A 24479-nucleotide genomic window follows, 5' to 3' on the forward strand; every position below is an offset into this window, starting at 1 on the left:
TCTTCATCCCATCCACTTCACACTCGGCAGCAAATTATGCAAGTTCATGCAGAAGGTCAAAATCAGACGAGACAAAGAGGACAACATCATCTGCATAAAGCAACAATGCTCCTCCTAGTCTCCTTAAGCAGTGTCTCTGCCCATAGTACTTCTTTTTGAACTTTGGCCCCTCTCATCTGTCTTTGTTACCATACAAACCTTTCATAACAGTCAAATAGTGAGGACTACCTATACATTATTACAGGTTTTAAAATATGATAGATTTGCAGTACAACGGATATCCATTCATCCGTCCACCCATTTTCCCAACCTGCTTAACCACAGCAGGGTCATAGGGAAGCTATAACCCCTCTCAGGAAGAAGTAAGTACATGGCCGGATCAGTCTGTTGGCATTGAGCCAGCCCATCACAGGGTGAACACACACACACACACATGCCCACACACACACGCCCACACACACACACACACACACACAAAACCCCCAGAGCCAATTTACCATTGCCTGTCCACCTAACCCACATACTTTTGAACTGTGCAAGAAAACTTGAGCATCTAGAAAAAAAACCACACAGAGTACCAGATAGGCATAACCATAAATTCTGCCAAAGTAATCAAGACTTGGGAAAAATTACTTTTATGCTATGGTCCAATTTTATGTTTTATTTATACAGCAATTTGAATCAATTTCAGTGCCCTCAGTTGATACTTAAATATTGAGCTAATAAATTTAAACAGAAATTTACCATATTTGTGGAATCTAGCAGGTGATATTTACTTCTAGTTCTTGTAGTAAAGTTTAAAGAGAGAAGACTCCATCCATGTACACACAGGTAAGCACATAAAATTCCAAACTTTTCTTGTCAACTAAACTTAAATTAACTTCATCAAGCTACTTCTGTTTTTTTTTATTTGGAACTGAAACAAATTAGTTTTGACGAGAATGAATACGTAGCCACCGTCACTAACAGTGAGGCATAATACTGCAAGCGAAGGACATTGTTAACATTTTCAGTCAATTTTCTGCTTTCTTGAACATGTGTCACCAAATGTAACTGGCAGCACATACAGTAAGCTCAAAACTGTTCATTTGGCAGCTGAGCAGTAGAAACCACTGCTTGTTATTTCCAGCATCCTAAGTATGTATTCCAAAACTGACATCTTAGGGAGTACAGCTGCTGGAGGAAGGGGTGGTGACACTCGTAGTGATCCTTTAGCAGAGAAATCAATTTGTTACTCAGTGGTGGTGTTTTATGCCATCAATAAGGGTCTTTCACCTCTGTGAGGTACTATGTCATTATCAAAAACTGTAGGATATGTAAGCATAAGGTCAACATATACTGTACATACTTCTGGTTTATTTTAGTTTAAATTATTTGTGTTTTGTATGTAAAGTACAGTAATATTGTGTGGTGTTATGGGTCCACAGCTCTCCCAGCCAAGGCCAGTTTGTTTTAAATAAATAATCGCCGTGCTCGCGGCTTAACGAGGGGGCGCGGTGGCTGTAGCGGGTCTCAGGGCGATCGGTGGTGTGGGAGTTTCTCACCTAAGTTTACAGGTTAGAGACTGCCCACTTCCGTGATTGTTCCTGGGGCTAATGTGCTGCAGCTGCCATGTCCTCTCCGCATAAATAGAAGCGTGAGCCGGCTAGGAGGGAAGAAAGAGAAAAAGAAGAAAAGAAAAGTAAATGGAGGTTGCAGAAAGAAGCAGGAAGTGAGCGAGTGAGCGAGTGACAGCGGGTGCAGGAAAGCGAGCGAGAGCAGGCTCGCGGCAGCTGAGCAGGCAGCCTGGGTGTTTGGCTGACACCCGGGTAAGTAGTAGAGGTGGTCACTCCGTACAGTTTTTATGAAGGACGGGAGTGACCCTGAGACGAGTGACTCTCCGCTTAAGGCCGCGGAAGGCAGCGGGAGTTGGGACTTGGGACGTGGTGTCCCCAAAGTGAGAGCCTTGGTCGTTGTGGAATTCCAAGTCACTGTCAGGAGGGGCCGACCAGAGCCAAGGATCGGTTAGGTGACTGACAGTATTAGTGGCAGCAGAAGCACAGAAAAGGTCAGCTGCAGAGACAGCGTCTCGCCTGTTGCAGGGCCCGCATGGGAGAAGCAGGTGAGACGCTAATGTGAAAGAAGCACCGGGCTTGTCATTGGTTTTTAACAGACAGCTTCCTGAAGAACGTTTTAAACTCATTTTAAAGGATTGTTTTTTTTGTATTTTTAACCTCCACAATGACACTCGTTTTAATGGATTATTTATTTCTTGAACTTTGCACAGTTGCACTTTTGTTTTGGATTACTTTAAATAAAAGCACTCTGCACTTTTGAACCATCCCCTTGCTCCATTGTTATTGCCTCACTGTCTAGCTCATCGGTGGCATTACTGACGGTGTTAGGTTCAAAGGCTCCCTAACAGTTGTAGGGAGCACGGAGCTGAACTCGCATCGTCACATATTGATTTACTGTCATTTTATGAACTAGGGGGCTTTGCTAATGGGTCTCTTTACTCCTCCTCTCGTCTTGATTGCTTGGTTCTTACTGTAGCTGTTTTACTCCATTTCTCAATAAACAAAAAGACCAATATGTAACTTTATCTCTTAGTGTACATTCTTCAAAATGTATTTTCCCCATTTAATACATTTTAGGTGTAATCAGCTAATCGTCTAGTTTAATTGTCTCAGGGTCAGGTTGAATTGAAATGTTAAAAGCAATTAATAACAGACAATATTAAAGACATTTGAATTTTTTTTACCTAACTTGCTATGTGTGCTCACAAATGTTTGTCGTACACTAATAGTGGTACTCAAAGTTGACCTCTTAGCCTTCAGTGCTTTTACAGTAAGTGGAACAGGGCCAGTTCACTCAGTGGTTTATACTCACTTCACGTAGGTGTCGGTATTCGTCGTTCCAAAACCACTCACCACTAATATTCTCAAGTTAAAAGCAATTACATATGCTGTATTAAAATGTTATGAGAGCATCGCAGGTTTCATACACTAACAATCTATTGATCAGTCCTTAAACGGTATGCTTTTAGGCACACAGCATTACAGTTAAATATGGTTTTGTTTAATTTTCCTTTCTAAATGACTGATGTTAAAACATATATATATATATATATATATATATATAGTGGGTATAGAAAAGAATCACCCCCTTTGAAATATTCCCATTGTTTTTCCTTTACAACCTTAAATGAAAACACACACAAAAAATATTTCTTCACAGCTTTACTTACTCAATGCAACCTATAACATCCAAGTGAAAGATATCACAGCTACAGTTCAGAAAAATTATAAATATTCAAAAACAAGACATACTGAGATTAATAAAGGATCACCCTCCAATGTCAGCATTTTGTTGAACCACCTTTTGCTTTAATGACCGCCTTGAGTCGGTTGGGATACTTCTCTGTCAGCTTTGCACATCTAGATTGAGCAATATTTGCCCACTCTTCTTTACAGAGCTGTTCAAGTACGGTCATATTGGATGGTGAGCATTGGTGGACTGCTATCTTCAAATCTTTACACAGATTTTCAATGGGATTTAGGTCTGGGCTCTGACTGGGCTACACGAGGACATTCACTTTTTTCTCCTTCAGCCACTGTGTGGTCAATTTTGCTGTGTGCTTCGGTTCATTGTCGTGTTGAAAGGTGAACATTCTGCCCATCTTCAACTTTCTGGCAGAGGGTAGCAGTTTTTCCTCAAGAATTTGAAAGTATTTTGTCCCATCCTATTTTCCTTTTACCCTAATGAAAGCCCCAGGCCCTGCGGCAGAGAAACACCCCCACAAGAGGATGCTGCCACCACCATGCTCTACTGTAGGTATGGTATGTTGTGGATGGTGATCTGCATTGGATATCCGGCAGGTGTACCGTTTGGTATTGAGGCCAAATAGCTCGATTTTGGTCTCTTTTGACCATAAGACCTTTTTCCACTTGGCATCAGAATCTTCAAGGTGCATTCTGGCAAAGCTCAAACGAGCCTTAATGTGGCCTTTCTTGAGAAGTGGCTTTTTCCTTGCGACCCTCCCAAACAAGCCACAATCGTCGAGGGCTTGTGAAATTGTTGTCACATGCGCACAATGGGCACTCTTTGCCATAATCCTGTAACTCCTTCAAAGTGGCCATTCCCCTCTTGGTAGCCTCTCTTACCAGTTTCCTCCTTACTCTTCCATCCAGTTTGGAGGGACGGCCATATCCAGGGAGGGCCCTAGTAGTACCAAACACTTGCCACTTCTTTATCATGGACTTTACTGTGACCTTTGGGATTGATAAAGCCTTTGAGATTTTTTTGTATCCAACTCTCTCCCTGAGATCTTTTGAAAGTGGCTTGCCACCCATAATCAGTTGTTTGCTGTCAGTTGCACCACCAAGCAAGGGAATGCTCCAGGAACAGCTGTTTTTATGCTTCACTAATCACACTGATTACAGTTGATCACAGGTGGAAGCCAGTAACTATGGTCTGCAATGGAAATGGTGGTTACTTACACCTGATTGAGTTTACAAATATTGTTTAGGAGGGGGGTGATCCTTTATTAATCTCACTGTATCTCATTGTTTAAAATTCTTCTGAACTGTAACTCTGATATCTTTCGCTTGGATGCTATAGATTGCATTGAGTAAGTAAAGCTGCAAAAAATATTGGTTTGTGTGTTTTTATTTAAGGCTGTAAAGCACAAAATAATGGGAATATTTCGAAGGGGCGGATTCTTTTCTATACCCACTGTATCTGAGTATTGTTACTGACCATGTGTACTCTTCATGGACACATTTTTCCCATCTTCTAAGAGCTACTTCCAGCATGATATTACACTATGTCACAAAGCAAAAGTTCTTCCAAACTGCGTTCATGAACATGACAATGAGTTCAGTGCTATTTAGCCTAGTTACGGGATACGAATCAAAGAACACCTTTGGGATGTGGTAGAATGGAAGAGTTGCTGCATGAATGTGCAGCCGACAAATCTGCAGAAACTGTGTGATGCAATCATGTCAACATGGATCAGAATCTGATAGGAATGACTCCAACATCTTGTGGAATCCATGCCTTGAAGAGGCCTTAGCCAGTATTGGTACAGTGGAACCTCAGATTGCGAGCATAATTCATTCCGGAAACGTGCTCGTAGTCCAAAGCTCTCGTATATCAAAGTGAATTTCCCCATAAGAAATAATGGAAACTCAGATGATTTGTTCCACAACCCAAAACTATTCATATAAAAATGATTAATACAAAATATAAAGTAAAAATACATAAAACAAATTAACCTGCACTTTACCTTTGAAAAGAATCATGGCTGGTGTGAGTGAGCTTCTAAACTCTTGTGGGATTGCACCCAATGGGACGACACGCTGAAGAGCGTCCCAAAGCAATCGCAGTCTCCCAAGCCTTCAGCAGTTTGCTGTAAAAGCGAATCTGAAAAGATCGCGGACATGCTATAAGTGCCTGCCATCAATGGGTGATACAAGGAACAAGGAACATTATAAATGTGCAGGGCCCTGCCTGACTGCTGTGTCTGTGTATAGGAGAGCTGCAGACCCCGCTACAATAAATAACTGCGCTGTTGCTGTTTCAAGTTCAATAAAGTTGGTGTTGCTAAAGTATTGAGACTCAGCTTCGTGTTTTAGGATGCAAGACGGGGACTCGCACGTCACAGCACACACGCGCGTGCAAGCACACACACACACGCGCACGCACACGAGCGCGCACGTGCACACACACATGTGAGCGAACACACACACACACACACAGTCACAATGCTAATGCTGCAGTAAACAGTATACGCTCGTACGGATATTGACTATATGAGTGAGGCACACCGACTCAGATGGAGAATAGGAGACGATTGCCCACAATCCCGCAGTGAGAGAGAGAGAAGAACCATCAGCTCAGCTGTGATCACATGACGCTCAGCAGACAAAGCATATACATACTACTCGTACTGCAAGACCTCGCTCGTTTATCAAGTCAAAATGTATTAAAAATTTTTGCTCTTCTTGCAAAACACTCGTAAACCAAGTTACTTGCAAACCGAGGTTCCACTGTATTGTGGTTCTAAGAATTTGCCCAGTGAGTGTTTGTGTGTATATATACTGTATATATTACATACAAATATAAGTTTAATTAAATATAAACAATGTTACATGCTAAGTAGGCCTATACTATGTGTTACTGTTACTGTTCTGAGGAGAAACAGAAGAAAGAATTTCATTGCACTGTACCTTATGCACTATGTATACATGACGATTAAATTAAAGATGAAGTTGAAAATAGCACAGGGAATCAGTCCATCAGTGGGCCAATTCACACACATGCACACACACGCACACTTCAGCCAGTTTAGAGTCATCACTTAATCCAACCTGAATGTCTTTCAGGATGAGGCAGCAACAGAAAAGTCAGTTTCCAAAATATAAACAAAACGAGTAAAATAAAATTAATTTTTCAAAAACCATTCAGGGTAATGTAATAATAAACAGAAAATATAGTGTTATAGAAGGGTTGCATCATAATGTAGTACTGTATGTCTGCATCATATGAGGGAACCAGAGTATCCAAGAAAACAGAGACATACCAGGCAGGAGGGGATGTGCAAACTCCACACAGACAGTGACCAAGCTAGGATTTGAACCCAAGTGTCTAGACTCTGGTGCCAACCAATGTGTCATCATGCTGTATACTGAATAATGAAACTGTAAAAGCAAACTGTCCTACACTGTTTGGGCTTATTCATCTTTTGGAGTGCATTCTGTTAAAGGGGGCTTTGGCAGTGATGTCTTATGACATGTCTAGTGACTCAATGTCACCTTTGGGCTGGAGAAGTAAGCAGAAACTTGTTGTTTTTGAATGGTTTTTATTTATAGTAGGTGTACTTGTTTTTTGAATTCACTTATTTTTTGTTTACTTTTTAAGGATGCGGAGAAGCGGACTCCTCTGCACGCTGCTGCATTTTTGGGAGATGCTGAAATTATTGAACTGCTTATTTTATCAGGTATTTTCAGAGTTTTTTGTTTGTGTTTCTTAAATATTTAAAATATGCTAACAACAGTAATGTACAATAGAAAGGAAGTAAATGTCCCATCTGCTGCAGTGGGTTGGCACCCTGCCCGGGATTGGTTCCTGCCTTGTGCCCTGTGTTGGCTGGGATTGGCTCCAGCAGACCCCCGTGACCCTGTATTCGGATTCAGCGGGTTGGAAAATGGATGGATGGATGGATGTCCCATCTGGTACAGAATCTTTATATAAGAGGGCAAATGCCGCCCATCTCATGGTCTGTGGACTAGCGTGTATGGCAAAGACAGTGGGATCTCGTAACATTCCACCTTCTCTAAATCAGTGCAGTCCTGAAAGAACAGTTAGAGAGATGGGTTTGTCCCATCAACAATCATGTTGATATATTAAGGTGAGATTTTTTTCCTAGAATCTGGCATATTCTTCCTCTTCTTTAATTGTGCACCTAATCAATATGTGCTTGTTTGCAATCTGTGCCATTCTCTATTTCTGTGAAATGACAGTAATGGGTATGTGCCAGCTTAGAACAAGTGAAAATGTGTTACCTCATAAAGCTGTACAGACATTGAATGAGACAGAAATATATCATTTTAAAACCTCTTGAGCAGAGAGCAGAGAATATTTCAGTAGGTTGTGTTTTAGTTTTATTTCTTTGACGAAGAGACACAGAGGCACAGATTCCAGCCCTCTGAACGCCCCTTGAAGTTCAATGGTACACAGAATCAGGAATTCCAAGAGAAGTTGGACTGCCATTCAGCCCTTTTGGGCGAAGTCCTGCTTTAGATTATTTCAGGCATATTAATACATAGCGGGAAAGACTGGCAGAGGCTGCCTGCAGTATCTCTTTGTAAAATGGTGCCACCACAAGGCAACATTCACAATAGAATAAGTTTAAAAATGTAACTGCATGTCATCTTAAAGAAAAGGTGTGCAATAAGGCTGAAGAATTAGAAACTACCTGTCTGACTTGAGCAAGTTGAGCTGTGAATGTCTGTCTGAATGGAGGGTAAAGGTTTAGAGTGTGACAACGCTGTTATTATTTGTTTTCTATGAGGCTAGTATGTATGTCATGTAGAAAATTGACAGACAAGACACAATGTGACAATTTAATTTAATGTCTCTGAGCAATTCATCTTGAGTTTTGCTGTTCACGATAAAAAGAGACTTGTATTTTTTTAAAAACTCAATCTCTTACAGTAGCTTTCATCTTTTTTTATTGTACAGGAGCACGAGTTAATGCCAAGGATAACATGTGGCTCACCCCTCTGCACCGCGCTGTGGCATCACGCAGTGAGGTAAGGCCCTTTGTGTCTTAGAGGCTACATTGGAAGTTGCTTCTTCTTTCCCAAGCTCTTACTATGTACAGTACATGGATTTTCTGATCCATACATTTTATAACCCATCCAGTTCATAGCTATGGGGAACCAGTGTCTGCTGCGGCAGCATTAGAGACAAGGTGGTGACCAGGTTTGCCAGGTTCTGCAAAAATTTTCATCCTATAGGCAGTTTAAATCTTGGCAAGAAGAGAAAGCAACCAGGCCAATACATTATGACATATAACAAAAAAAAAAAAAACACAGAAGGATGGTGCAGTTTGCAAGTACCCATCGAAAAACTGGCAGGATCCACCCCTTGATGTAGAGCAGGGAAGGGGGTTTTAAAAATCACCTGAAATACTGCATTATTTTTCAAAAGAAGCCTAAATAAATGCAACCCACAAAACCCTGTGGAAATCGATCTCAATTGGGTGGGGAAATTGTGGACCTGGCAACACTGGTGGAGACCAGCAGGGCATCAGTCCATTCCAGGGTACACTCACACACACATGAGGTGTGTAGGAATTTATCACATTATATAGTTGAGAGATAAATACCACCACTGGGTGCTTTTATGTGATTCATTCAGAACCTCAAGGAGAAACGCTTGGTTTTATTAAAACTTTCCTGAGTGATGTCAGTTAGAATTAGGAGATTCCAAATGAGCCATATAGTTGATACCTTTTGTCGGCAGGTGTCCTATGAACCACACATCCTAGAGGGGTCAGTACTCATTGAAATTAACCTAAACAAATCTTCCGTGTTTTGTTTTTCTTCTGTTTATCTGAGTACTTTGTTTCATGCTCGCTACTTATTTTTGTTACATAAACCTCAGTTTTTGGTAACTTGGCTTACGTGGAATTTGGAAATGGCACAAGCATGCCCCTTTCCTTCAAATTGTGTCAACCTCTTCTGTTACAAGCACTCTTGGTTTCCTCCTAAGCCATCTATACATCAATTTCACATGTACCTAACACAAATCTTTAGCCTGTGCCATTGTTCTAATCAAATACTGTCACTCTTTGACTGTTGAAATTTTAATACTAAAGTCCGCTAGAACCATTTCTTAAGGCTTTGTAGTTTACTGTCATCATGTACTCCTTTTGAGTTCAATGGACAGTAATATTCCTGGTAGTATACCTCATATATAACAAGAACCTAATAATTCATCAAATGTGTAATATGTTTTTCTTTCTTTCTCTGACAGGATTCGGTACGCATTCTCATCCGGCACTCTGCAGATGTCAATGCCAGAGACAAGAACTGGCAAACTCCTTTACATGTGGCAGCAGCCAATAAGTCGCTCCGCTGTGCAGAAATCATAATTCCTCTTCTGAGCAGTGTCAACGTGTCGGACCGAGGAGGCCGGACAGCTTTACATCACGCTGCACTAAATGGCCACATGGAGGTAAGTGCAACAACGTGGGGCAAAAGTTATTAGAGGAAAGACAAATCAATGGAAAACAAATAGGGCCTTTAGAATGAAGCTTATGAAAGTTGTAACAAACAGGAAATATTTGGAATAGGAGTATAAATAACAAGGTGGTAAGTTTGCAGATGATACCAAGTTAGGTGGATTGGAAAATAATTTAAAATCCATCGAGTCATTACAGAGGGACTTGGACAGCAAGCAGTATTTGTCAAATTTTTGGCTGATCAAATTTAATGTAAGTAAATGTAAATTACATGCAGGAAGTAAAATGTTAGGGTTGAATACACAATGGATGATACACAATGAATGGAGCTTTGTGTTATCTTACGTTTTGGGTTTCTACTTTACTACTTCATATCCACTCTGTTAACATATTTTGCCATGTATTTCAGTACAACTGGCCACCGGAATCTAGAAAGTGTAAGTGAGATTGTACTGTATGTGTCATGAAAATCATATTTAATGTGTGCATCTCTATGATGTCTGCCTTTTCACATGTACTTTGTAAATGACCGACAACATTTTAATTCTATTTTAATTAACAAAATTAAAACAAACATCTATACCCAGGTTGTTTCCTTAAGTGGCATTAGCTCTCTGGAAATGTGTTCTTTTTAATTGCGGCGTTTTAATTAACCTGAATTTAAATAATTATAAATAAAAAGGTATTATCCCTCTCCAGCATGCAATATGACGGTTACAAGATTACATGAGAAGTATAAGGATAATTTAGCTCTTTACTGACGGCTTCACACGGTATTACAAACGGGAAGCCTATGACAGACTCTATCAAGCAATGTGGGTGTCTTGACCTACGCAGTCTATCATCTTTCGTCGCCACGCTGAAAGGATTTTCACTGGACGGAAGACATAATCTTTCACCTGGCAGGCTTCAAAGTGTGTTGGCCATAGGTCCATCCTTATATTCTGGTTGCTCCATGTGCAGGCTCTTGCTCTGAATCCAAACAAGGACAGGAAAGGACTCAAATCCCACCTTCAAAAATACAGGAATAGCACAATGCCTACATGCAGTTCTCATTCTCCCAACAAGGAAAGAGGATGGTGTGCTGACAAAAGACAGAAATATAATAGTCTGTCTTTAGGCTGACTATTCAATTCTCCAGTTGTCTTTGGTTCTCTAGTCCTGTGCTTGGCTCGGCAATTCTAAATGCTGATGCTGTGCCCCTCTGTACCACACTTGGTCTGCCTGTATGAATGAGTCCATAACACTGGGCACAGAGAACAGTGACATTAACTGAATAACAAAACATATTATAACACAAGTGAAGAGCCTGGGTGTCATTCTTGACAGTACTCTCTCTTTTTCTTCCCATTTAAGTAATGTTTCTCGGTCTGCCTTCTTCCATCTCTGAAACATTTCTAGACTTGTTGTTAGGCAACACAGTAGTGAAGTATTGGTTAATGCCCTAGTCACCTCACGTATTACTGTAATGCTATTCTATCTGGCATCCCACAAAAACATATCCATCGCTTACAACTTGTTCAAAATTCTGCTGCCTGGATAATAACCTGCTGTTCTAAATCCATTGAACATATTACACCTATTCTCTCTCAACTTCACTGGCTCCCTGTTCACTACTGAATACAATACAAAATACCGCTCTTAACATTTAAAGCTCTCCACAACCTCACTGATCTCCTCCAGACTTTCACTCCCACCCGCTCACTCAGATCCTCATCTGCAGCTCTACTTTCTGTACCGCACATCAAACTCTGTTCTATGGGAGCTCGAGCGTCTCTCGTAGTGCTCCTCAACTCTGGAATTCTCTTCCCTTTCATATTCGTCAGCTTGATCCAAAATCACATTTTAAAACTGTCCTCAAAACTTATCTTTTCAAACTGGCATACCAATTGTGAAGTTTGCACTGTTATTGCCTGTTATCTTTGTTTGTTTGCTAATTATTGCTTTTTGATTTATCATTCTTTCTGTTTTTATTTTACTAATGTTGTTTAATTTCATTTTAAGGTGACCTTGAGTGCTAAGAAAGGCGCCTATTAAATAAAATGTATTATTATTATTATTAACATTAGAATATTAGAAAAAATTGTGACAAGAACCAGCCATTCCTCCCACCCAGCTTGTCCATCCTATTCAACTAGATTGCCCAAAATAAAATCAAGTCAAGATTTGAAGGTCCCTAAAGTCCTACTCTCCACCACGCTACTTGGTAATTTATTCCATGTGTCTATGGCTATTTGTGTGAAGAAAAACTTTCTAAAATTTGTGCGAAATTTACCCTTAACAAGTTTCCAATCACACTCCTCTGTCCTTGTTGCAGAATGTATTTTAAAGTAGCAACTAGGATCCACTGTACTCATTTTTTTCATTATTTTAAACATTTCTGTCATGTCACCTCTTAATCTCATTTTGCTTAGGTTAAAAAAAGTTCAAATCCTTCAGCCTGTCCTCATAGCTCATAAATCTTAATCCCAGAATCAGGCTACTTGCTCATCTCTGGACTTTCTCTAGCGCTGCTGTGTCTTTTTTGTAATATGGAGACCAAAACTGAACACAGTACTCCAGGTGAAACCTCAGTAGTGTGGTATATAACTTAAGCATAACCTTTTTTGACTTGTACTGCACGCATCGTGATACATAACCTAATCTACTGTTAGGCTTCTCGATCACTTGTTCCTGTTCATAAGGTAAACTTTTAATGTTCAGACCTCCCACTGTGCATTCAGATCTAACATTTCAACTTTGTCTGTGTAACACTTTAGCTGATTCTGCATTATCTGCTCTTCTACATAGTTTGGTGTCATCTACAAACTTTTTGATCATATTCTTGTCCGCATTGCTTATGTATACTAAAAAGAGCAGCAGCCCCAGTGTTGACCCCCTAAGGGACACTGCCTTTAACATCACCTAATTCTGAAAAAATATCCCCACACCATAACCCTTTGCTTCTTGTATCCGAGCCAATTTTGTACCCACCTACACACTGCATCTTGAGTTTCCACTTCTTTTAGTTTGAACACAAATTTTTCATACTTGACCTTATCAAACACCTTCTGAAAATCAGGAAAACTAATGTCATATGTACCTGTCTTATCCTATGCTTTTGTTGCTTCCTCATAGAATTCCAGCATATTGGTGAAACGTGACCTCCCCGTCTGAACCCATGCTGACTATTTGCTAACCCCCAAGTTCTAAGCATGTGGTGCTTAATCTTTTCCTTAATAATTGCTTCCATTAATTTACCCATGATGCACGTTAAGCTTACTGGCCTGTAGTTACATGGATCAGTCCGGTCACCCATTGTATACCATGGGATACTATTCTGTAGCCTCCAGTCTTTAGAAATGTCCCCAGTGTGCAGAGATTTTCAAACAATATGTGCCAAGCGTTTATATACGTACTCAATAACTTCCTTAAGTCCAGGGTGTAGGCTTTATTTCTGTTTACTTGAAATTACACTTACAGAGTGCTTTTCTTATAAAAAAAAAGCTTCATTTGATTCACCATGACTTAAAATGAAAAGCTAATTTAGCTTTGGTTTTGAAACACTCATTTCACAGCTTTGAAATGTAGTGGACTGTGCATTATGACTGTTGGTTTCAGTGTAAATGGTAAAGAGCCATTGCATGTGCGGAGCATTTTGTGAATTTCAAAATATTTAGAAAAACGTATCAACAAATTGTACACACCATGCATTTTGTATATAAAGGTAATTGCTCCTCTTGAAAAGATAATATTGTACAGGTAAGGTAAAAACAGTTACTAAATTAAATTTTGGCAGGCCTATGATGGACTGGCGCCCTGTCTGGGGTTTGTTCCTGAGTTGTGCCCTATGCTTACTGGGGTAGGCTCCAGCCCCCTGTGACCCAATACCAGATTAAGCAGGCTTAGAAAATGGTATGGCATGGTATTTCAGGAGGCACCAGACAACCAGAACCAGATTGTGAGATATAATGCATGATGGGTCCCCAATTGTTGGCTGAGTTTCAGGGAGCAGTAATTGATTTTAAGGGAAACCGATTTATCAGGGGAGATATCTGTGTATTGTAGTAACATTCTCAACCCCTTGTTATTTATCTTATACTGTATATAATTCGCCAGTCTACTCACTCACTCACTCACTCACTCACTCACTCACTCACTCACTCACTCACTCACTCACTCACTCACTCACGTCTGTCCGAAGCCGAATGCGCAGTCGCCTTCTGCGCAGCTGCCCGAAAAACGTTACGAGACCGACATCGCGGCAGGCGGCGGATTTGCGGCTGCGAGAATTCAAAGAGAAAGGCGACTTCGATTAAAGCTCTAGAGGCCTGAAAGGCGATTTCAACTACAGCTCCAGGCCTAATTACGCATTCATTCAATACACCTATATCAGGTTTGTGGTGCTTATACTTATTACTATTTCACTCGTGCCCATTTCATCTTACGTTGTCGAAACTGGCTCTTTGTCTAGTATTAAATAATAGTAAATTTTCATTATGACATAACGTTTTGACCTCAGTCTTTTTCACATCTTTTTCCTTCTTGCTTTCAGCGCTTATTATATTTGTCAGTATTTGAAGTCTTTCAATACCTGCCACCATGGTTTTGTGCTTTAAATATTTGAAATGCATTTAGTACTGATTTTCAACAGTCATTTCCTGTCTGTTATCTTGCACTGCCTAAAATTATCTTTACATTTTGAATAACTAGGGGGCTTCGCCCCCTGCTCGCTTCGCTCGCCAACCCCCATATTTGGTTTTCCGGATACAACAACAACAACAACAACATTTATTTATATAGCACATTTTCATACAAAAAGTAGCTCAAAGTGCTTTACATAATGAAGAAAAGAAGAATAAAAGACAAAAAAGAAATTAAAATAAGACAACCTTAGTTAACATAATAAGGAGTAAGGTCCGATGGCCAGGGTGGACAGAAAAAACAAAAAAAAACTCCAGAAAGCTGGAGAAAAAAATAAAATCTGTAGGGGTTCCAGGCCACGAGACCGCCCAGTCCCCTTTGGGCATTCTACCTAACATAAATGAAATAGTCCTCTTTGTAGTTAGGGTTCTCACGGAGTCACTTGATGCTGATGGTTATACAGACTTCTGGCTTTTAATCCATCCATCATTGTTGGAACATCATGGTGCTTTGGGTAGATGGTGGTGGCACAAGCCACCACCAATAGGACACCGGAAAAGGAAACAGAAGAGAGAGTAGGGGTTAGTACAAATTTTGAATGAATAGTTATTATAATGAATTGGATATACAGAGTGTCAGGGTTAAATTACAGTGAAGTTATGAGAAGGCCATGTTAAAGTAATGTGTTTTCAGTAGTTTTTTAAAGTGCTCCACTGTATTAGCCTGGCGAATTCCTACTGGCAGGCTATTCCAGATTTTAGGTGCATAACAGCAGAAGGCCGCCTCACCACTTCTTTTAAGTTTTGCTCTTGGAATTCTAAGGAGACACTCAGTTGAGGATCTGAGGTTGCGATTTGGAATATAAGGTGTCAGACATTCCGATATATAAGACGGGGCGAGATTATTTAAAGCTTTATAAACCATAAGCAGAATTTTAAAGTCAATTCTGAATGACACAGGTAACCAGTGTAGTGACATCAAAACTGGAGAAATGTGTTCGGATTTTCTTTTCCTGGTAAGGATTCTAGCAGCTGCATTCTGCACTAACTGCAAACGATTGATGTCTTTTTTGGGGAGTCCTGAGAGGAGTGCATTACAGTAATCTAGCCGACTAAAGACAAACGCATGAACTAATTTCTCTGCATCTTTCGATGATATAAGAGGTCTAACTTTTGCTATGTTCCTTAGGTGAAAAAATGCTGTCCTAGTGATTTTATTAATATGCGATTTAAAATTCAGATTACAATCAACGGTTACCCCTAAGCTTTTTACCTCCGATTTGACTTTTAATCCTAATGCATCCAGTTTATTTCTAATAGCCTCATTGTATCCATTATTGCCAATCACTAAGATTTCGGTTTTTTCTTTATTTAATTTGAGAAAGTTACTATTCATCCATTCTGAGATACAGGTTAGACATTGTGTTAGCGAATCAAGAGATTTGGGGTCATCAGGTGCTATTGATAAATACAGCTGTGTGTCATCAGCATAGCTGTGGTAGCTCACGTTATGTCCCGAGATAATCTGACCTAATGGAAGCATGTAGATGGAGAAGAGCAGCGGACCCAGGATAGAGCCTTGTGGAACACCATATAGAATATCATGTGTCTTTGAGTTATAATTACCACAACTAACAAAGAATTTTCTCCCTGCCAGGTAGGATTCAAACCAGTTTAAGACACTGCCAGAGAGGCCCACCCATTGACTAAGGCGATTCTTAAGAATATTATGATCAATAGTGTCAAATGCGGCACTCAAATCTAAGAGGATGAGAACAGATAAATGGCCTCTGTCTGCATTTACCCGCAAGTCATTTACTACTTTAACGAGTGCAGTTTCTGTGCTGTGATTTGTTCTAAAACCTGACTGAAATTTATCAAGAATAGCATGTTTATTGAGGTGCTCATTTAACTGCATAATGACTGCCTTCTCTAGAATTTTACTTAAGAAAGGCAGGTTAGAGATGGGTCTATAATTTTCAAGAGCAGAGGGGTCGAGATTATTTTTCTTAAGTAGGGGTTTAACTACCGCAGTCTTAAGACAGTCTGGGAAGACCCCCGTATCTAATGACGAATTTACTATGTCAAGAACATTATCAATAAGCACACCCGATACTTCTTTGAAAAAATTTGTTGGTATTGGGTCAAGGGCACAGGTGGATGGTTTCATTTGAGAAATTATTTTATGTAAATCAGGTAAATCTATCTTAGTGAAAGACTCTAATTTATTTATTATGGAGTACTGGGGTTTCGGGGGATCCTTAGTGTTGGGGAGATATACTATGTTATTTCTAATATCATTAATTTTTTGATTGAAAAATACAGCGATAGCCTCACAGGTTTTACTGGAAGTACTTAGGAGGCATTCCTTTGAGTTACCTGGGTTTAACAGATGATCAATTGTCGAAAATAAGACTCTGGGATTACTAGCATTGTTATTTATAATCTTAGAGAAATAGCAGCGCCTCTCAAGACGGGCTGTGTTATTGTATTCTGTTATTTTAACTTTTAATATCTCATAGTCAATAGTTAGTTTAGTCTTCCTCCATTTACGCTCAGCTCTACGGCATGTTCTCTTTAAATCTGACACTCTTTGGGTCTTCCAAGGTATAACAATGCTAGAAGATTTTTTAACTGTCTTTTCAGGTGCAACTATGTCAACAGCAGCCCTCACTTTAGTATTAAATCTTTCCACCTTACTATTTACATTATCCTCGCTATTATAGTTGGCACTATAGACGGACTGATTGGTTAGAATGTTTGTAAGTTTTAAAGTTGCTGATGAGTCAAAGAAGCGTTTTTTAACAATATGCTTCTCATGAGTGTTTTCTATCATTATTTCTATATTAAAAAGTAGAAGAAAATGGTCTGATAGACCCGTATCAATGACCTGCTTTATATCAACTTTTAGTCCTTTAGTAATTACTAAGTCTAACGTATGACCTGCTTTATGTGTAGGCTGATTAACGAGCTGTCTCAAATCAAAAGAGTCCAGGAGGTTCATAAATTCTTTTACTTTTTGGTCACATTGATTATCTACATGAAAATTAAAGTCGCCGACTATTAAGAGTGCGTCATAGTTCGTAAACACTTTTAAGATTATTTTTTCTTTGAATTGTTGCTATTTCATTAGTTTCACTTTTATTTCAGAACTTCTGTAAAAACAATATTTGTAATCTTGCGAGTCCCATTATGCTGAATCTTTTTAATGAGGTCAGGACAGGTTTCTCTGTTTGGAATTTCAGCACAGACAAAACAATCTACATCATCAACATTTAATAATTTTTTTTTTACAAAGTAAAAAGTAAGTAGAGTTCTACATTGGACTCCTGTCTGTAAAGTTGTGCTATTTTCCTCTCACAGTTCCAAAGGTACATGGGGTTACTAAGGTGATACCCCAGCTTTTCTCTAGGTTTTTGTACAAGGGCTAGACAGAATGTTTTTGACTCCTGGGGTAAATTTAGGTTTTTAAATAAGCAGACAGATAAATATATATACATGAACAAAGTAACCAATAAATGCATGTGCAGTAAACTCCGTTTTTGAAATTCTCAAGATTCTTTATTTGTCACATGCATAGTTATAAAGGACAACACGCAGTGAAATGCATCCTGATCCGCTTATCAAAAACTGTGCAAAGTTAGAAGAATATCAGTTAGATTAACAAAAAGTCATAGATCGAAAGATAACAGTATAGTAGAACATAATAAATAAGTACAATTATGTGAATAAAGTAGAATTAAGTGTTAAGGTGCAATAGTGTAGTAATTATTGTGCAAAACCAAAGTTAGACTGGTGCATAGTTAAATAAGGCAGTTTGTTTGTTTGCGCTACTGTGATCTTTACTTTTTTATATTTTCTAATTTCCCTGGTTTCATATCCTTTAACTTTCTCCATATGTGTATAGCGCCAACGTTTGTAAACGTCTCTGTGAAGTTCTACTTTGTCATATTACTCACTGTCATTTAATTAAGAGCCGGATCGGATGTGCTTTTTTTTCAATTCCACTTGTTCCACGCTGATAATTACTTTCCTTATTTTCTGAATTTGCACCTTGATTATTCTTTTTTGCTCTTTTTTCTGTCCAATGCATTTGAGTCTCTTTTTTCTGCGCTTCTTCGTTTAATCGTCGATGTTTCATTTCTACCCTATTCATTTCTACCATATTGACCTTATACACTTTATATGCACTGAGAGCCCTGGAGCTGTGTGTGCTGCATGCCTGCCTTTACACTACTGATTTGTTTTTTTTTTGATATTGCTTGTAAGTAGGGTGTGTCTTGCAAGACTCTCGTTCTATGTTCCTGTGAGACGCACTGTGGCAGGTCTCTTTTGTCTCGCGGGTCTTTAAATTATCTTCCAAGAAAGATCACGTATCGTAGACTATCAGGACAGGGGACAGGATTTCTTTTTATAATAGATAGATATAACTGAACACAGCTTTTTGTTTTGGCCATCTAAAACCACAACTGATCATTACTTGTGCTTGTTCTCTGTATATACTGTATTAGAAATAGTGAAAAGGTGATGACAAACATCCATCCATCAATTATCCAACCCGCTATATCCTAACACAGGGTCACGGGGGTCTGCTGGAGCCAGTCCCAGCCAGCACAGGGTGCAAGGCAGGTACAAACCCTGGGCAGGGTGCCAGCCCACCGCAGGACACACACGCACACACACCCACACCAAGCACACACTAGGGACAATTTAGGATCGCCAATGCACCTAATCTGCATGTCTTTGGACTGTGGGAGGAAACCCACACAGACATGGGGAGAACACGCAAACTCCACGAAGGGAGGACCTGGGAAGCAAACCTGGGTCTCCTAACTGCAAGGCAGCAGTGCTACACCACCCTGTGATGACAAACATTCAGTACATAAATTGCACAAACTGTACATCTTGTAGTTATGCCGTTTACTAAACCAGAGTTGCACATGGCGCTCATATAGGGCACAAGGCATGATATCAGTCCATTGCAGGGGGGCGAACACACACACACACACACACACACACACACACACACAGACCACTCTTTAGGGCCAATTTAGCTTTGCCAGTTCACCTAACCTGCATATCTTTGGACAGTTGGAGGAAACCCACACAGAGACATGGAGACCATGCAAATTCCAAGCAGGGAGGACCTGGGACGTAAACCCTGGTCTCCATACTGTAGGATGGAAGCGCTACCACTTTGCCATCCTGTACGTCATCTCTATATATATAAAATCCAACATCTGTCTGTCTGTCTGTCCATTTTTCAAGAAAGAACTACTTAACGGATTTAGATCAGGTTTTTTTCTATAATTTGCTTGAACATTCCGGTTGATTTTGCGGCCTCTCTCATTGTGCTAAGTATCATAGTTCGCTTGCAGTACTGATTTATTTGCGTGAATAAGAGAGAGACGCAGCGGGCCGAGGTGAGGGGGAGCCGGACGGGGCCATCCTCATTCATGTACCAGCCTCTGGGTGTATCTTACATCTGCTTAGCTAGCAAATGAGAGAACTACTTAACAGATTTAGATTGTTTTATTTTTTCTAGAATTTGTTTGAATGTCCATCCATCCATTTTCCAACCCGCTGAATCCGAACACAGGGTCACGGGGGTCTGCTGGAGCCAATCCCAGCCAACACAGGGCACAAGGCAGGGAACCAATCCCGGGCAGGGTGCCAACCCACCGCAGGACACACACAAACACACCCACACACCCAGCACACACTAGGGCCAATTTAGAAACACCAATCCACCTAACCTGCATGTCTTTGGACTGTGGGAGGAAACCGGAGCGCCCGGAGGAAACCCACGCAGACACGGGGAGAACATGCAAACTCCACGCAGGGTGGACCCGGGAAGCGAACCCGGGTCTCCTAACTGCGAGGCAGCAGCGCTACCACTGCGCCACCGTGCCGCCCCGTTGTTTGAATGTTCCAGTTGATTTTGCGACTTCTGTCATAATAATAATACATTTTATTTATTGGTAGTTGCCTTTCTAAACACTCATAGCGCTAAGAATCGTAGTTCGCTTGCAGAAACGATATATTCGCGCTAATCCGAGACAGAGGCTGTGGGTTCAGGGCAGGGGGAAGCGTGGCGTCAGGAGTGGGGAGTCGGTCTACTGCTGCGTTTCACAGCATAACTTGCTTCCGCTTAGCTAGTGATACCATTTTGTTTATTGATTTTTTAAAGTTTGTCCTGGTTCACTACTATGCAGGTGGAGCCGAGGGAAACGGCTAGTATAGTATTGAATAGGAACACAACATAAAAGACAGCAGAGAATAATGAGAAAAGTTTGATTACTTCAGAAATTCTTGGACTGTCCAGAAGCTTGAATCAATCTCTTTTTTTCTACACTGATACTGAGCAATACATGACTTTTTGCATTTGAAGCAGCCAGTGATGATTGGGATGCAATTTGTGTCAATTCTAAGCAGCTTCCTGAACCTACTAAGAATGAATGAGGTGAGATATGACTGTCTTCTTAGCGCTTCAAATGACAAGGTTACCTGCAGGATCAGGTTTTTGCAACGGGTGCTGGGGAGGCGTTCATTGTTGGATTTCAAAGCACTGCTCCTATTTTCTTTTGTCTATCTATTGTGACAGCTGCCTAGCAAAAAATGCAGTCCCTGCGAGACAATGAGATCCACCAGCAGACTGTGTTCTCTTCAAAGAGGGCTGTGGATCTGTGTCCTGCCTGGATCACATTCTTGCAAGTCTGTGTTTTCTCTTGACATTGTGAATTTTGATAAGGCTTTTGCACTTGACTGACATAGAAGTTTCAGCGTGGTCATCAAACTCTTTTTTTTTTTTTTCTCTAGACCTATTCTCACCTATTTTTTCTAATGCTCTAAAATTTCAGGGTATCCAAATTGCATTTTACTGTAGTGGCTTGTCACAGCTGAGAAACATCAATGGTGATTAAATCACTAAACCTACAAGCTGAAATTCATAAAAACCTAAATTTCCAGTATGTAAATAGGCACCCTTATCATTGTGGCTATTGTACACTTTATCAACTGTGTAAATAGTTTATGCATGTCATTTTTCAACAAGAAACACCAATATTATGCGATTCACCATTTTAAAAGAAGACCAGCCATGCCTGATAGCTGAGCACTTAGCCTTCCAGCTCAACAATCTCTCACACCCCAATGTATGATTTCCCCTGAAAAGACCAAATCACAGTAAACTTTCCATCCCATGTGGTTGGTTTTGTTTCGATATACTTATTTATTTATGTGGGAATTAGCACAAGTGAACAGAAAACATGTGCTTATAATGAGAGAAACAGCACCAGGAACATAGGATAAAATGACTATTTCCAGATCCCTTTTGTTGTTCAAACATGCATTGGGATCACAGAAGATGCAAATCAATACATGACATCTGTCTTGGCTTGGAACATTGACATATCTGGTAAGTTTTTAAGTTTTTCCTCTGTGCCCCATAGCCTACAATGTAAAGCATATTCAGTGGGTCACTTGAATAAGTTTAAGGTTGCGACACTGACCATTGTGCCACCAAATCTTGATTGATGTAGAAAATAAATATATTCCATAAATAAACAAAAAGGAAAACGTAGAATAAATCACTTCAATGGATAAACAGACATTTTTTAAAATTTAAAACTTAAAAGATCTCCCTACAAGAAGATTAAAAAATCAGAGCTATACGAATACCAGAACCTGCTACTAGAAATCTAAACAAAGCCTGAAATGTTACGAGAGAAGCTGAAAAAGGAACTGCGTTGAAAGGCAGGACAGGCAGAATTTTTTTCTGCTACTGTAATAAAAAGCAATGGGGGGCAATTTAAGTGAACCCCAAGATGGGCAAGAATAGACCATTTAAAAAGTGTAGGAAATAGCACATGAATGAAAAGAAAGCATTTACAAAAGAAGTAATAAATCGAACACCTCAAGCAGAAGTAGAAATTAGCTTGTTACTTGTTTTGGATGCAACCTGCATGGAAAATAAATAAAAACCCCACTGGCCTGATGAGATTTTAGCAGTTGTACTGTAAGAAATTAAATATGATCTTTTGTAAATAAATTTTGACGTCACTTTTGATGAGAAGCATGCCGGGTTTAAGAAAGAAAGATTCTGCCAGAAAAATCTGGCTATTTTTATGCAAGCAGATTGGAAAGTAGATGAAAGCAAAGCATTGGATGTAATTAAATTTTGACTTTCAGAAAGCATTTTATACGGTTTAAAATTGTTGGCAGGCAGTGTGACCTAGTGGACTTGAGTCTTGAGGTCAGGGACGGATTTACCATTAGGGCACTGTCGGTGTGCACCCAGGGGCCTGTGACAGCAAGGCACCTTTTTAGCAATAAACTCCAGGCTTGATGAAGCATTCGAGTCTCGACAAGGCAAAAGCAAGAGTGGGAAATACCTCACTGCATTAAACAACTGGGTATCTGCATTTTTAAAAGTATTATCAACTTTCTGTTAAGGGTTTTTTTCACCATTTCCAATGGTGAAACGATGAAGCAATCAAATCTCCGTGCAGCAAAATCAACAGTGGAAAATACTATGCTGCATTAAACAATCGAGTGACCATGTTCACATTGTTAAACTTATTATCAACCCCGTGTTAAGGAGCTAAGTCACCCAGGGGCCTCTGGGCATCTTAATCCGGGCTTGCCTAAGGTTGTGGGTTCATGCAACCACGAACAAGTCACTTCACCTGTCTGTTCTCTAGTTGGAAAAACAAAAGAAATGTAACCAGTCATATCTCAGATGTTGTGAGCTGCCTTGGATTACGGTGTTAGCCAAACATGTAAATGCTAATGTAAAAATGTTGGCCAATATGTGAAAGAAGAACACCTTGACCTCAGAGCTAACTTATGAGCTTGGGTTTTAAGCTGATTAATGGTTACAGACAATGAGCACAGATACGAGGAGACTGTTCCACGTGGGTCGAGGTCCTCAGTAAAGGCCCCATGGATCTCTCTTTTAACTGTTGCTCTTTCAGTTCATATTAAAGGAATTGTTTCAGATGTAGTGAGCAAACTTAATCTGTGCTGAAGACACTGAAATTGAAGGGGCGAACAAGACAGAGATGTAAGAAAATAAGTTCAGAAAGTCAAACTTGGACAAGCACTTGAAGCATATAACTCAATGTAGACTCGTCATTCATAACACTGTAGGTGGTGAAGCTCATTTGTATGAAATACCTGTCTAACAACTTGGCTTTTCGATTTCACAATGGCCATTTACTGTTAAACGTGCTGATTAATATTTTATATTTGCCCTTTGCATTTGACTTACAAATTACACCTGACTTTTAAAATCTTCAAATTGGTATAAACTTTTTCATACCACATACACCTGCTATTTTCCATTTGTGTGAGAGCTACACTTCACATAACTAGTAACGTGCATTTAAGCAAGACCTTTGACTTGTAAATGAGGCATTTTCAATATAAGTTTGATATTTGCTATAAAAACAAAAAGAGAGCACTTTCACATTTTGCATCCTTTGAAAGACAAGTGTGGCATTTCACAGGCATTTCTGCATTTGGCATCCTCTAAATATAAAGCAAATAACAATACAAAAAAAGAGTGTACCATGTTATAAATCTCACACCAATAGTAGTGTAAAAAGTTGGGAAGTCCAATGCTGCACTTACTTCTTTACACAAAGCATTGGGTGTTAGGCAACTCTTAGTAACAAATAAATTTAAAATATGATTTTTTTTTAATTCCAAATGGAGATTTGATTAATTAACTAAAATTTGATTGAGTTACTAAAACAAGTGAGCCCAGTGTAGCCTGTTGTTTGGGCATTGATTGTGATCTCTGGTGCAGCGGTGGCAGTGTTTGCATCTTACAGTTTGCTTTATTTTGTGTTTCAGATGGTGAATCTGTTACTGGCAAAAGGGGCCAACATCAATGCCTTTGACAAAAAGGACCGAAGAGCACTGCACTGGGCTGCCTATATGGGTAAGCAGTCAGTTAGACTGGTAGTTTGTAAGAGCTGGATTGTCCTTAGAAATCACCAAGGGGGTCTTAAATAGGCCTGGGGGCCTAAGGCTGTTATTTGTGCACCCACAATGTTATGGTTGTGATAACATATGATGCACTTTTTTGCATCTTGAACTATTAATATTTCTGTTTAGCATAA

At 39.8% G+C, this 24479-nt stretch overlaps 1 protein-coding gene across 8 annotated transcripts in view; it reads left to right on the forward strand.

The window, feature by feature from the left end:
• Positions 1-24479, forward strand: part of ankrd44 (ankyrin repeat domain 44) — a 207773-nt gene that overhangs the window by 89301 nt on the left and 93993 nt on the right. For all 8 annotated transcript variants that reach the window (XM_028807658.2, XM_028807655.2, XM_028807660.2 and 5 more), the window contains exons 3-6: positions 6901-6979; positions 8224-8294; positions 9523-9723; positions 24211-24298. In XM_028807658.2, the coding sequence (XP_028663491.1) occupies positions 6901-6979; positions 8224-8294; positions 9523-9723; positions 24211-24298 (439 nt within the window). The remainder of the gene's footprint in view (positions 1-6900; positions 6980-8223; positions 8295-9522; positions 9724-24210; positions 24299-24479) is intronic.

Source organism: Erpetoichthys calabaricus, chromosome 8 (genome assembly GCF_900747795.2).
Source record: "Erpetoichthys calabaricus chromosome 8, fErpCal1.3, whole genome shotgun sequence".
NCBI classification, from domain to species: domain Eukaryota; kingdom Metazoa; phylum Chordata; class Cladistia; order Polypteriformes; family Polypteridae; genus Erpetoichthys; species Erpetoichthys calabaricus.